This window comes from Myxine glutinosa, chromosome 6 (assembly GCF_964187855.1).
Source record: "Myxine glutinosa chromosome 6, kmMyxGlut1.1, whole genome shotgun sequence".
NCBI classification, from domain to species: Eukaryota; Metazoa; Chordata; class Myxini; order Myxiniformes; family Myxinidae; genus Myxine; species Myxine glutinosa.
Window position 1 is genome coordinate 157,315,684 of NC_136266.1, and position 15,303 is coordinate 157,330,986.

At 41.0% G+C, this 15,303-nt stretch overlaps 1 protein-coding gene across 1 annotated transcript in view; it reads right to left on the bottom strand.

The window, feature by feature from the left end:
- Nucleotides 1-9,818: 9,818 nt before the first annotated feature.
- The window catches only part of LOC137417416 (zinc finger protein 362-like), a 111,669-nt gene continuing 106,184 nt past the window's right edge, over nucleotides 9,819-15,303 (bottom strand). Inside the window, exons 9-10 of the mRNA XM_068103317.2 lie at nucleotides 14,969-15,127; nucleotides 9,819-14,762 (exon numbers count right to left, since the gene is read on the bottom strand). Coding sequence (XP_067959418.1) covers nucleotides 14,643-14,762; nucleotides 14,969-15,127 — 279 coding nt within the window. The 3' untranslated portion in view covers nucleotides 9,819-14,642. The remainder of the gene's footprint in view (nucleotides 14,763-14,968; nucleotides 15,128-15,303) is intronic.

Here is a 15,303-nt window from a genome sequence, read left to right on the forward strand (position 1 = left end):
CAACTCCATCCCTAACCCAACCTAATCCCTAACCCTCACATTCAAAATCCCACCCTAACCCTAACATAATCTTTTTTTTTCTTCTTTTTTAAAAATACGTATTTCTTTTTTTTTCTTCTTTTTTTAAATACGTATTTCATTTTTATTTTTTTTCCTCTTCCTCCAATTCTGTCTTTCAAGGCTTTCAAGTTTGAAGAAGTAGAAATGGGAAGAAAGAATTTTCCAGCATTTTCTTCCTCGAACTTTCTTGATATTGCTTAAATCAAGCGTCATTAAACAAAGAACATTGTTCATTGCTTTAGAATGCAAAGAGTCTCCAAGATGTACCCCACAGGTAGAGTCTCCAAAATAAAACCAACTTTCCAAGTTCCCAAGGTATAACCACAATCCTGTTGAGTCTCCAAGATAGGTATCACATTCCGAGTTATCAAAACAAAACCCCCATTCAGAGTCTCCAAAACGAAACCAGTTTTCAAAGTCTCCAAGGTAAAACTCTTTTCCTAATTTTATGAAATTTAGTGAGTCTCCAAGGTAGGCTCCACAGTTAGAACCATCTAGGCAGACCTCATAATTTGTTTTTCCCAAATTTAGTGAGTCTCCAAGGTAGGCTCCACAGTTAGAACCATCTAGGCAGACCTCATAATTTGTTTTTCCCAAATTTAGTGAGTCTCCAAGGTAGGCTCCACAGTTAGAACCATCTAGGCAAACCTCATAATTTGTTTTTCCCAAATTTAGTGAGTCTCCAAGGTAGGCTCCACAGTTAGAACCATCTAGGCAGACCTCATAATTAGTTTTTCCCAAATTTAGTGAGTCTCCAAGGTAGGCTCCACAGTTAGAACCATCTAGGCAAACCTCATAATTTGTTTTTCCCAAATTTAGTGAGTCTCCAAGGTAGGCTCCACAGTTAGAACCATCTAGGCAGACCTCATAATTAGTTTTTCCCAAATTTAGTGAGTCTCCAAGGTAGGCTCCACAGTTAGAACCATCTAGGCAAACCTCATAATTTGTTTTTCCCAAATTTAGTGAGTCTCCAAGGTAGGCTCCACAGTTAGAACCATCTAGGCAGACCTCATAATTTGTTTTTCCCAAATTTAGTGAGTCTCCAAGGTAGGCTCCACAGTTAGAACCATCTAGGCAAACCTCATAATTTGTTTTTCCCAAATTTAGTGAGTCTCCAAGGTAGGCTCCACAGTTAGAACCATCTAGGCAGACCTCATAATTTGTTTTTCCCAAATTTAGTGAGTCTCCAAGGTATAACTCTTTGGCTGGGTCATCAAGGTAGAACTCGTTCAGTGGGTTTTGTTTTGATAACTCACAATAAGTATCATCATGGTAGAACTCTTTTTCAGGATTTTGTGGATCTCCAAGGTATAACTCTTTGGCTGGGTCATCAAGGTAGAACTCGTTCTGTGGGTCTTGGTTGTTCAAAAGATCTTCAAACAAAAAAATAACTTTATCCCAAGTTGTGTTAAAAGTAGAATTTTCATTTCGTAGCTCAGATACAATTTCCTCCATCGACAAGAGGTTCGAGTCCAGTTCATCAATCTGAAGGTTGAGCGCTACACAGGTAGTAGGACTCCAAGGAATAGCAAAGTTATCCCATTCCATTTCGGCATAGGAGTCCATTCTCAAGTGAAGCAGAAAGCGTGTTTGAAAAAGCCTGTGTGGTCGGTGCCTTTTATAAGAAGGGCTGGGTGTGTGTCATTTCCTGTGGAAATTCCCTGGGCGTGTCTTAACTGGAAATGATGTGATGGAAATTCCCTGAAAATGATGTTATGTATTACCTGGAAATGATACAATGCTGAAGAGTTTATAAAGTGGGTGGGACTTAGCAAAAGTGGGCGGAGCTTAGCAAAAGTGGGCGGGGCATAGCAAAAAGTGGGCGTGGCTTAACAAAAAGTGGGCGGGGCTTAGTAAAAGGTGGGCGTGGCTTACCAAAAAGTGGGCGGGGTTTTTCCAAAAAGTGGACGGAGCTTAACAAAAGGTGGGCAGAGCCTACCAAAAAGTGTGTGGCACTGGAGGCGCTCAAATAAGAACATTGAGGGAGGTTTACCATTTTATCTTAGCTCAGTTAAAATATCTTAATAAAGAACCAAACTCAAACATATTTTTTGTTAATATATTAGATGGTGAAGAGAGTTGTAGGAGAATTAAATTATTTCCCACGCATAAACAAATATTTGTAGGGTCGTTGTTTGAGTGGGTTATATTCACCAGATGATATTAAGAGTAAAAGGTTAAAAGGTCCATGAGGTCAGAAGGATCACAGGTGTTTAAGTGGTCTAATGAATAAGGATAACATGTCAAAAGGTTAGAAGGTTCGTAAAGAACAGGGTGAGAGAAATATAGGTGTTTAGGGGCAATGAGGGAGGGAAAGAATTAATATGGAAGTGAATGGGTCAAAGATTAATCTGCCAGATGATATGTAGAAGAAGGATGATAGGTCTATAAGAGAAAACAAATATTTGTAGTGTTTGAGTGGTCTAATGAACAACATTAAGGATAGGTACTACAGACAAAAGGTTTATAAAGATGAGGGTGGGAGAAATAGAGGTGTTTATGATTTTTGAAAAAGACAAGGGGGTAAATGACATTAGATAGGGATTTCCCATGTTAAACGGAGGTGTCCCAGAAGCAACATTATTACACTACTGTCCTGTGTTGTGTTGTCTTGTCACTGAACTATATTCTCAAACTCTTGTGAAATCGTACCAAACTTCTGGTATGCACATATCTCTCCCGTCGGCATGTCCGAAGTGTATTTTTTGAAAAAATTTCCATTTTTTTTATTTTTAATTTTGAAATTTTTTGGGAAAATTTTTTGTTTTCAACTTCAATTGTTTATTAAATGTGATATCACGTATATTACAAATACATTTGTGCAAAATAATTGTTTGAATTATGATTGGTTTAAACCAATTATGATTGGTGGTGAGGTGTTTTGAATTACTTTTGAGGTGGTGAGGTGTTTTAAATTAATTGGGGGTGAGGTGTTTTGAATTACTTGGTGGTGAGGTGTTTTTATTACGTGTTGGTGAGGTGTTTTAAATTACTTGGTAGTGAGGGGTTTTGAATTACTTGGTGGTGAGGTGTTTTGAATTACGTGGTGGTGAGGTGTTTTGAATTACTTGGTGGTGAGGTATTTTGAATTACTTGGTGGTGAGGTGTTTTGAATTACGTGGTGGTGAGGTGTTTTGAATTACTTGGTGGTGAGGTGTTTTGAATTACGTGGTGGTGAGGTGTTTTGAATTACTTGGTGGTGAGGTGTTTTGAATTACTTGGTGGTGAGGTGTTTTGAATTACGTGGTGGTGAGGTGTTTTGAATTACTTGGTGGTGAGGTGTTTTGAATTACGTGGTGGTGAGGTGTTTTGAATTACTTGGTGGTGAGGTGTTTTAAATTAATTGGGGGTGAGGTGTTTTGAATTACTTGGTGGTGAGGTGTTTTTATTTCGTGTTTTATGTCTGTGAGGTGTTTTGAATTACTTGGTGGTGAGGTGTTTTGAATTACGTGGTGGTGAGGTGTAATCGTCCCAAACTTCCAGTCTGCACCTACCCCTCCCATAGGTATGTGCTGAGGGGTTCATTCAACCTAAATTGCTTATAAAAATGTAATATCACAAACACAACAAATACATTTGTGCAAAATAATTGTTTGTAGCGAGCCGCGCCAAGCTCGTGTATGTATATATATATATATATATATATATATATATATATATATATATATATATATATATGTATATATATGTATATATATATATATATATGTATATATATGTATATATATATATGTATATATATGTATATATATATATATATATATGTATATATATGTATATATATATATGTATATATATATATATATATATGTATATATATGTATATATATATATATATATATATGTATATATATGTATATATATATATGTATATATATATATATATATATATATATGTATATATATATATATATATATATGTATATATATGTATATATATATATATATATATATATATATATATATACATACACGAGCTTATGTATATATATATATATATATATGTATATGTATATATATATATATATGTATATATATATATATGTATATATATATATATATATATATATATATATTGTTACAGACGCGGTTTTTAGATGTTATATTGACCGAGCGGTGGTGTATTTAACCGCGTCCGAACAGTTACTCCCCGATTAAAACCCGATTCCACCCGACGTTGACCAGATCGCCCCACAGATATTCAATCGGGAAATCTCTAAAGCGACCGAAAGAGAAGGAAAAGAAGAAGAAGAAGAATACGGAGGAAGAACAGATTTTATTATACACACACAGCAATGGATGGAAGAAGCAGTAACACAGCGAATCATTAACTTACACTATTCATTTTTTACTTAACCCCAAGACAATGAGTAGGACAGGACGTTCACACTTACACAGGGGATAATGCAGGCAGGTAAGGCTTGAGGTGGATTGCTTGAGAGGGAGGCAAGGTCGGGAGGCCGCAGCTCACAAATCCTCGCGGTTTTGGCGGGAAACCCTCCGTCGTGTATCCACTGCGGTAGACGTCACGCGCTGGTTCGGCACACCTGCTCCTCTTCTTGGGGTGGGGCCGTCTCCCTCCTTTCAGCGCGTCTCTCCAAAGCTGGTTTCCTTGCCGAGTACCTCTCCTCTTTGGCTTGGAGCGTTTCGCATCTCACCGCCTCTTGGTGCAGTCTCTTTGCTCATCTCCCAAGGCCTCTCTCAAGTCATCTCCTAAAGCAGTCCCTTACAGTCGCTTTTATCACCTCGGGCGAAATCAAGCCGCCGGCTCCGAGGGCACGCCTACCGGGTCGCTCACCGCGGTGTTGATTGGCTGTTAGAGCTGGTTCACTCCTTCCCTCTTATGACGAGGTGGAGACACGCCTTTCTTCCCCAACCCTACCTCGTGGCCAATGGTGGTTTGAAGAAAACCGCCCAAAATGCAGAAGGCAATTGGAAGGGAGGTTTTGGGGAAATTGGAAGGGCCTACGCTTATTTTGTTTGATACAATGCAAAGTCAATCTAGTGGGAAACACATACTTAGCCTACATGGAATAAGGAAATACACTATTTAAAAGATATATCGTGACCTGCGTGTAAGTTTCATGGAATTAACTAGGACGACGGTTACGACCATTATTTACATTAACAGGGTGTTACCATACTTTTGTAACGTTCACATTGTAACGTTTTCACATTCGTTACACTTCCTCCAAAATTGTTACACTTCTCAAAAACCGTTACACTTCTCAAATTCGTTACACACTTCTCAAAATCGTTACAATATATATATATATATATATATATATATATATATATATATATATATATATATATATATATATATATATCGATTATGTCCCCATCTCTCAATGGTAATTTTTTTTTTTTTTTACCAATAAATCTAACATCAAAATCTCCACCAAAATTGAATCAATTCTTCCTTGTTGGACACCCAACCTGTCCACCAGGTTTCGGCCAAATCCGTCCATAACTTTTGGAGATATCCTGCTCACAGACAGACAAACCGGTGTGAAAGCACAACTTCTGTCCACCTTTTGTGGCAACGTTTTTGGATTCAGATCAGGTCACACTACTCTGGACATACTGCTTCTGCTGTCTCAACAATGGATGGAGGTCCTCAATTCCAAAGAGGAAATCAGAGCCGTGTCCAATGACATATCTCGTGCCTTCGATACGTCTGGCACCCCGGTCTGCTCACCAAACTCTTCTCTTATGGTATCCATGGAAACCTCCACGCATGGCTTGCGGACTTCCTCTCTGATCATAGTCAACGTGTGGCCCTGAATGGAATTCTCTCATCTCCCCTTCCTGCTCTGGCTGGAGTTCCCCAAGGTAGAGTTCTGGGCCTTGTGCTTATTCTGGTATTCATCAATGATCTCTCCAATTCTGGAAAATCCTCTCTATCTCTTTGCTGATGACTCCACTCTCTGCCGCTCCATTCCTCATCCCTCAGATCGGCAGTCTGCAGCCTCCTCACTCTCTGCAGACCTGGACAAAGTCACAAACTGGTCAAACAAGTGGAACATCTTTCAATCCTGACAAATCTCACATTCTCACTATGCCTCTCCGAAAAGACCGACTGGACAACCCTCCCATCTACAATCTCAACAATCCTCTCCAAGAAGTTCTGTCACTCAAACTTTTGGGTCTCAATATCTGCCATGATCTTTCCTGGGAAAACCACATTTCCAAGCTGGCCTCCAAAGCCAGTCGTCGACTGGGCATCCTACATCATGCGAAGTCCTTCCTTGGCACACCTGAGCTCCTCACCACATACAAGGCTTTCATCCACAGCTCAATGGAATACTGCTCTCCCCTCTGGGCCGGTGATCCTGCCTCACACCTGGCTCGGCTTCACGCTGTAGAAACCAAAGCTTTCAGAATCATTGGAATCTCTCGTGATGAAGCCAACTCCGAGGGCCTTTCACTCACTCACCGCAGGCAGGTTGGTGGTCTTTCTGTCTTCTACCGTCTCCTCTCCGGCCTAGCTCCCCCAGCTCTGTATGTTCTCTGTCCCCCAAATATGCCTACAGGTCGCACAAGATCTGCCACAACCCTCTTCTGGTGAAAGTGCTAAAATCAGCACTCTCTGCTCACCTTCACTCTTTCATTCCTCTTTTCTCCCGCCTCTGGAGCAAACTCCCTCACTCCCTTCAATCCCAATCCTCCCTCCAGGTCTTTGAAACAGCTGTTCACCACCATCTCTTATCTTCTCCCATCCAAAACCTTGATCTTTTCTACCCCACTAATTCACCCCAGATCCACCTTTTTGAAATACCGACTTCTTTCCTGGAAGTCATTGCAGTGTCCATTTGTTTTATACCTCTCCCACCCCTGTCCCTGCCCCTACCCCCAAGCCCTCTCCCTCCCACAGATCTCCCAATGTCCCTGTTCTCTACTGTTGTACTTGTGTGCTTCCCTTTCTCTCCCCATCTTGTCTCCTGCTTCCTTTATTATATGTTTTATGAGTCCGTTTTTGTTTTTTGTGATTAATGTTGGCTCTTACATGAGCCTCGATCTTGTAAACAACAACAAAAAAGTAAACCCACCCTTAGACCACCTGTGGTAGCAAGGTTTTTTTTTTGTATACTGAATCGAGGCTCGCGAAAGAGCTAACATTTATTTCACAAACAAAACAACCAGACAAACAAAATATACAAAAAGAGGGAGCGGAAGACAAGATGGGGAGAGAAGGGGAAGCACACAACCACAACATTTGAGAGCAGGGAGAAGTGTGGGAGGGAGAGGGCTTGGGGGGAGGAGGCGTGGGAATGGGGGGGGGGGGTGAGGAGAGGTATAAAACACAAGGGGACCGAAATTAGCGGGGGTAGAAAAGATCAAGGTTTTGGATGGGGGAGGATAAGAGATGGTGGTGAACAGCTGTTTTAAAGACCTGGAGGGTGGAGTGGGATTGAAGAGAGTGAGGGAGTTTGTTCCAGAGGCGGGAGAAAAGAGGAATGAAGGAGTGAAGGTGAGCAGAAAGTCTTGATTTTGGCAGTTTAACCATAAGACGGTTGCAGGCAGATCTTGTGCGACCTGTAGGAATATTTGGGGGACAGAGCCCAGAGAGAGCTGGGGAGGGCAAGGCCAGAGAGGAGTCGGTAGAAGACGGAAAGACCACCAACCTGCCTGCGGTGAGTGAGTGAAAGGCCCTTGGAGTTAGCTTCATCGCGGGAGATTCCAATGATTCTGAACGCTTTGGTTTCAACAGCGTGAAGACGAGCTAGGTGTGAGGCAGGAGCACCAGACCAGAGGGGAGAGCAGTATTCCATAGAGCTGCGGATGAAAGCCTTGTATGTGGTGAGGAGCTCAGGTGTGCCAAGGAAGGACTTCACACGACGGAGGATGCCCAGTCGGCGACTGGCTTTGGAGGCCAGATTTGAAATGTGGTTTTCCCAGGAAAGATCATGGCAAATAGTGAGACCCAAAAGCTTGAGTGACAGAACTTCTTGGAGCGGATTAATCAGAAAGTGGATGGGAGGGTTGTCCAGTCGGTCTTTTCGGAGAGACATCGTAAGAGTGTGAGATTTATCAGGATTGAAAGACATCTTCCATTTGTTTGCCCAGTCTGTGATTTTGTCCAGGTCTGCAGAGAGAGGAGGCTGCAGACTGCCGATCTGAGGGATGAGGTATGGAGCGACAGAGAGTAGAGTCGTCAGCAAAGAGATAGAGAGGATTTTCAAGAGAGTCAGAGAGATCATTGATGAAGACCAGAAAAAGCACAGGGCCCAGAACACTACCTTGGGGAACTCCAGCCTGAACAGGAAGAGGAGATGAGAGAAACCCATTCAGGGCAACACGTTGACTACGACCAGAGAGGAAGTCCGCCAGCCATGCGTGGAGATTTCCATGGATACCAAAGGAGGAGAGTTTGGTGAGCAGAGCAGGGTGCCAGACTGTATCGAAGGCACCTGAAATGTCAAGGGAGACAGCTCTAATTTCCTGTTTGGTGTTGAGGACCTCCATCCATTGTTGAGAAAGCAGAAGCAGCATGTCCAGAGTAGAGTGACCAGGTCTGAAACCAAATTGATGATCAGAGATCAAGCCATTGGAGAAGAGGAAGGATTTCATATCTGAAGCAATGATGGATTCCATGACTTTGCTGATAATTGGGAGAAGGCTGATTGGTCTGTAGTTGCTAGGATCTGTTTTTGCACCTTTTTTGTGCAAAGCGGTGATGTTGGCTGATTTCCAAGCAGATGGCAGATGCCCTTGACCAAAAGAGAGGGTGAAGAGAACAGAAAGAGGGAGTGAAAGAGCGGAAGAACATTATTTTAGGACCCGTGGGCTGATGCCGTCAGGACCAGTTGCAGAATCAGAGTCGAGGGTTGAACTTTTCCACCTTGTCAGGAGGAAAGGACACAGAGTCCAGGAGCAGCTGGGTACGACTGGGTACAGAGAGGGATGGGTTTGGGACACAAGATTTAGAGGCAAACACAGAGTTGGGGCATTCAGCTTTTTCACGTGCGGAGTCAGCCGTTAAGCCGTTTGAGGTGAGGGAGGGGATGGAGGGGGGAACAAACACCAGAAACAGATTTGACCAGACGCCACCAGGATTTGGAAGAGGGAGACAGATAAGAGAGTTCGGTCTTGAGAATGGTGAGATATTGTTTCCTGGCTCTCCTGAGGGTGGACACACACTTGTTTCGGGCTTTGTGAAAGGAAATGAGATTTCCTTCCGTTGGATTTGCTTTCCAGGAGACGAAAGCAAGTTGTTTCAGGGCAACAGCCTCACCACAAGATTCCGTGTACCATGGACGGGAGGAAGGGTGTGACAACTGAAGACGAGATGGGATAAATCTGTGCATGAGAGAGAGCAATTTACTTTGAAAGAATTCCCAGGATGAGTTGATGTCAGAGGCGGTAGAGATGGGAGACCAGTCCAGATGATTGATGGCTGCTTGAAGACCGTGCCAGTTGGCCTGAGTGAAATGCCAGACTCGTCGACGCTGAGGAGGCTCTCTGAGAATGGTCAGAGAGATGTCCACTTTGACAAGCACATGATCAGATGAGCCGATTGGATCAGATGAGGTTATACACAACCTTCGTCCACCCTCGGTGTCGGAGGTAATGACTGCCTTGGCACTTGCAGTGACGTATCACATTGCTGCGTATCACAAAAAAAGTTAAAGCAATAATCTTTGTGACGTCCCTTCCGTCGTCCCAAACGAGTAAATGTGAGCTCAAATGGATTTCACAATACGTAAGAAAAACATTTCGTTCAGCGTATCGAAATCAAGAACAAAAACCACACAACCGTTTAAAAACTTTAATGAATAGTTATATCCAAGGAAAGCAAATATGTACAATGTAAAACCAGCATACCTTCGAAGGAGAAAGTGTTGTAAATAAAGTTACATATTGGAATACAGTATAAACAGTTCACTCAACAAATACCGTACAAATGTTTGCCATGAAACACAAGTGGTTCTGTTCTGACATAAGGAAAGGGACCACACTTCAACTAACATATGTAGTGTCCATGCCAAGTAAATTTTTGTTTAAAAAAAAAAAAAAGTTTAACATTTACAGAGATACTGTGTGTGTGTGTTTATCTTTTTACAAGTGCCGTTATAGCTGAAAAGAAATGCAAAGCAAAACTTTTGAATATAATATGCACTATTTAGCATTTAGCAAGAGATTCAGGCTTGAGCAATACAAAATAAAAAATAAAAATGCAAAATTCAGGGCTAAATACTTTAGAATAGACTTTTTAATTGTCCAAATTTCCCAACAAAATGTTGCTCAAAACAAACCGCCTTTCGTTGGAACACGGAATCACGTGTACCTTTAAGCGCTTTAAAAGGATAACAATAATAATTAAAATAAAATCGCCCTCAATGCCGCACGACGAAGTTAAAAATAAGAACATTTATGAATGCATTTCGGAATACAAAAAGGAAAGTTGAGGGCGAGTCTGTAGGGACATTAAGAGGAGAAGCGTGTACTCTGCTGTGAAACAGTAACTATGTTGGTCAAATCGTTTTGATCGAGCAAGAAATCACAGTATGCAATCTTCGGACGTGGCTCGTGGGAGACACTTTCACCAAAGGAGGTTACGACTTACCAATAAAATCCTTTTCAACAGATACGTCAACTGGAAAAGTTTACATTGATGGTGTGAATGGAACATTACAGAGTCCTCCACCCTCAAACCATGTATGGGCGATGATACCAATGGCAAAGTTATCATTTAATTTTACCTTTTTTGTTGCAAAATGCAGTCCACGACCACATTTGTAGCTTCTTCAAAAAATACCGGTAGACAATCCCCCTCTGCACCTTCGCATTCCCCACAGGGATCGAAAAGCAAAGCGACAAGCTCCAACATCTTGTACCGTGGCCAAGCATGAGGTAGCGAGCCTTCGTAACAGGGTTCGGAAAGACATTGTGCGTGCAAAAGAGAGGGGGTAGCAGTGGTAGTGATAAAAAATTGTGCAATTATTTTTTTCGGTACGTAATATGTCGATATGCCTCAAACAAGGTGCAGGCACAGCCAGGTTTTGCACCTACCGGTGAAATACGGGAATGGTGAGACAACAGAGATGAAAACATTCTGCAGTAATAACTAAAACAAGTAAAGCCAAATGATATGGCTAGCCCTACTCCATCCTACAGAAAACCCAAACAGCATACTACAAGAGTAAAAGTGATAAATTGCTTACAAGATTATTAACAGTAGATGTTGAAACCTACACCAGTAAAAAATCCGACACTGCGATTGCACAGATGTGGATGTTGTAAACAAGACAATTCCTTGGGAGACAAAAGGCAGCTGGAGCTGCATGAAACAAGAAAAAAAACCACCTTCAATATAGCTTCAAAAAGTGGTTGCTTTACTTACATAGCAATCCCTATTTTTGTATATATATATATTTATATATATATAATTATATATTGTCACTAAACATCCCTTTTGCCAAAAGGCAAAGAAATTATATGGTATATAAATATTACCTCTGAAAGTCAAACTTCTACACTGGCTTGGAGCCTACTACAGACAACGAGCAAAGTAATGCTTAAAAACCAAAGTACAAAATATATTTTGAGCACACATCAAAGCGTGCAAGCCAACAAAAGTATTTTTCTTCTTTTCTTTCGTTTCCTCAAGGCTCAATTAATAAAGGACACCTGGTGGCCTTAGCATCTGGCAGTGTGATGCCACCGGTGCAGTGGAGGAATCTGTAATCTTGTGTTGCGAATGTCAAAGGACAGGCAAAGGTAGACAGAGCTGTCACAGGGACTGCGCCCCAAGACTTAGGATATTCAGGAAACTTGTTTTGCTACTTTCCTCTGGTTTTCAAAGCCGGATCGTGATGCTCTCTGCCCCGGCACTTTGGGAGCACAGGTTAGCATGTGGATAAATTCACCGAATGAGGTTTCTGGGGATTAAGTTTAGACTTTTTTGGTCTTTGGTGCCCTGATCTTTAAAAAAAACAACCCACTCTGGTTTTCCAAGGACAGAGACCAAAGCCACAAAGAAAGAAAAAAAAATACTGATAATAAAGAAAGAAAAAAAGGGAAAAAAGTCTGATAACAAAGAAAAAAAAATACAGATAACAAGGCAAGGAAAAAAGTAATAAAGACCGATAAAGAAAAAAAGACAGCGAACAAAGCAAGAAAAAAAAGGAAAAAAGACCGATAAAGAAAGAAAAAAAGGAAAAAAGACCGATTACAAAGCAAGAAAAAAGGAAAAAGGACAGATAAGAGAAAAAAAGGAAAAAGGACTGATAAAGAAAGAAAGAAAGGGGAAAAAGACCAATAACAAAGAAAGAAAAAAGGTAAAATAGCAATAGCAAAGCAAGGAAAAAAGGGAAAAGGACAGATAACAAAGAGAAAATAGGAAAAAAGACAGATAACAAAGAAAGAAAAAAGGGGAAAAAGACAGACAAATAATTTTAAAAAGGAAAAAGACATAACAAAGAAAGAAAAAAGGGAAAAGTGCAGATAACAAAGAGAAAAAAGGGAAAAGACCGATAAAGCAAGAAAAAAGGAAAAAGACCGATAGCAAAGCAAGGAAAAAAGGGCAGATAAAGATAAAATCAGGAAAAAAGACCAATAACAAAGAAAGAAAAAGGGGAAAAAGACAGACAAATAATTTTTAAAAGGAAAAAGACATAACAAAGAAAGAAAAAAGGAAAAAGACTGATAAAGAAAGGAAAACAAGACCAATAACAAAGAAAAAAGGAAAAAAAGGAAAAAGGACGATAACAAAGAAAAAAAGGAAATATACCGATAACAAAGTAAAGAAATAAAAAGACAGATAAAGCAAGAAAAAAAAAGAAACCCTGAAGGAAGGAAGGGACCAATTTTGTGATGACAGCATGAAGAACACTGCAATAAGTCATACTTCTAGGTAAATGAGGAATAAAAAGTTTTGCATTCAAAGACTGATGTCGTAACATCGTATGAACATAGTTCAAGAGGAAAATAAAAATAGGGCATGGCTTGTGATGATGAAGACATGAAAAAAATGAAAAGAAAAGAAACAATTTGCCGATGGGTAACGGCCGTTCATGAGAACAGCAGACGACATGAGAGAAAGGCAGAAATTACATCAGAAATCCTTTGTGCCTGCATTTCACTATTTATCATTTTAGGAGGTACGCAGGAGCGAACACAAGGTAGAATAACTTAAAATGACAAATATCCTCCAAATTCCTCCCCTCCTCTTCATTCATTCTTTCACTCATTCCATTGCATGCTACATCCACCTGTGGCCCCCAATGACGGCCAGTACGCGTAGCCTTCTTGCTCTCTGCTACTTCACTCTTCCACGAGCCTAGATTTAGTTAAAACAACAAAAACTACTGTTAAACAAGTTGAACTTATGACTGTCAGGATTGCATTGTTGTTTTCAAAAATTCCCAAATTATCTCTTCTGAAAAACAATATTCCTCATCACTGCTCTCAAAACAAAGCAAAATAATCAAGAATTGTTGTTATAAAATAAAACAACAAAAAAGTTCATTTTACAATGTGGTAAGCGGTGATGTGTGGAAGAGGGTAGCGATAAAAGAAACTTACAAAATACGAAGATAGCACACATGAGCTCAAAGGAAATACAACCAACGTCTGCCATTCAAACTTCCTACAAAGCCGCACGTGTTAAAACGGACGATCCAATATTCTTCTCACATTGCCGGTTCAGCGTCGTACGTTCTGTTCGGGTGAAGAGGCTGAAACCTTCCTTTGTACGAAACAAAAAGTGAGCAAACTTACCGCTGCCGGAGCATTGCAAACGATTTGCCTATGAAAACGTCTCCCGGCTAAAATTGTGCGCGTACTGGCCTTGTATAAAATAGACCGTCTTTCCTCAACTACTGCGGTCACTTTTAAGATGAGTTTGCCTGTTGATCGCACCAATTGGATTGTAGGTCTAAATAACAAATAAACCATCTAAGGACTTTGTGGCTCAATTGTTTGGAGCTGGTACAAAGCTGGAAAACGTTTTCATTGGCATACGATAATCATAGTTGCGTTCACTCACATCCTTGGGTAACATTTGACAACGCGGTATTTCTATTGTAGAGGATAGCAACCGCACTTGTCTGATACAAGTACATGCAGGTATGTAGGTCACAATTGTCATATTCCAGGACAGAAATCCCACAGCTATGTCTGTCAGCCATCAGGTGGGCTGATGCTTAGTTGTTTGCGTAGTGCTCAAAACCAGGTAATATTGGAACGGATAGGACTACGTTGAGGTAAGGCTGGAGGTAGGTTGGGATTATATTATGGAGTGAGAGTAGTGTCCAACATGGGGAGCCTTTGTCTTTGCTCGAGGCCCGTGCCTTACGCTTTGTTTCTGAGGGTAAATATACTGGTCCAGGCCTAGAAAATGGCAAAGTTAAAACTGACTATTATGCCTCTTGGCAAAAATGGCACAGAAACCGCAGAGAAAGAGTCAATAGTACAAAGCAGATGTGAGGGACGACGTTTGTGGATGGCACCAGAGTCGACAAACAGACAAGGAAATCAGTGTCAAACTGTCAGGAGGAAAACGAGATGTGGTAATCACAGAAGCTCGTAAGGTCAGGAGTTGATGCACTTTTGATGTCGAACGGCATTCCATGCAGTCACATGATCGGAAGGCGGATGGAACAGGGAGGCGAAGTCGGATTTGGAGGTGGCGTATGATTGTTAGTGTTTGGATCCAACCCAGCATGCTTGGTCATGTGCTTTATCAAGTAAGTCTCCTAATGGTTGGGAAATATGGAGAATAAAGAGAAAGTGAGAAAAAGGGCATGGGGGTACATGTTTACAATGACGACCATTAACACTACAATCATTGTGAAATTCATGCCTTTGAAAAAGAATACGATTCTTGCACAAATTAAACAAAGAAACGAATCAGCCGTTTCAAGTTGCAAAATGGCAACAACAGATATACAACAGCACGTACCGATGTATATGCACGGCCACAAATGTTGCAGCAGTAGGCTTTGGCATGCTTGACCGCGTGTGTAGCAAGGTGGATCTGCAGCGAGGACGAGTCAGTGTAGGCGCGGTAACAGTTTGGACATTTGTATGGCTTGTCTTTGTTGTGTTGTCTCTGGTGTGACTGTTGATTGGGTAAGTTGGTTGGGGACAGAGGGTGAGACAAGAGGTTAAACTATTGCAAATTGAAGCAGAGTATCACAAGAAGGGAGGAAGTAATTGTGACCTGAAATATGGTCGTTACAGTCAGTAAGATGCTCAAAAAAAGCTTTGTTTGTTAAACAGTTGTCCACACTGAAA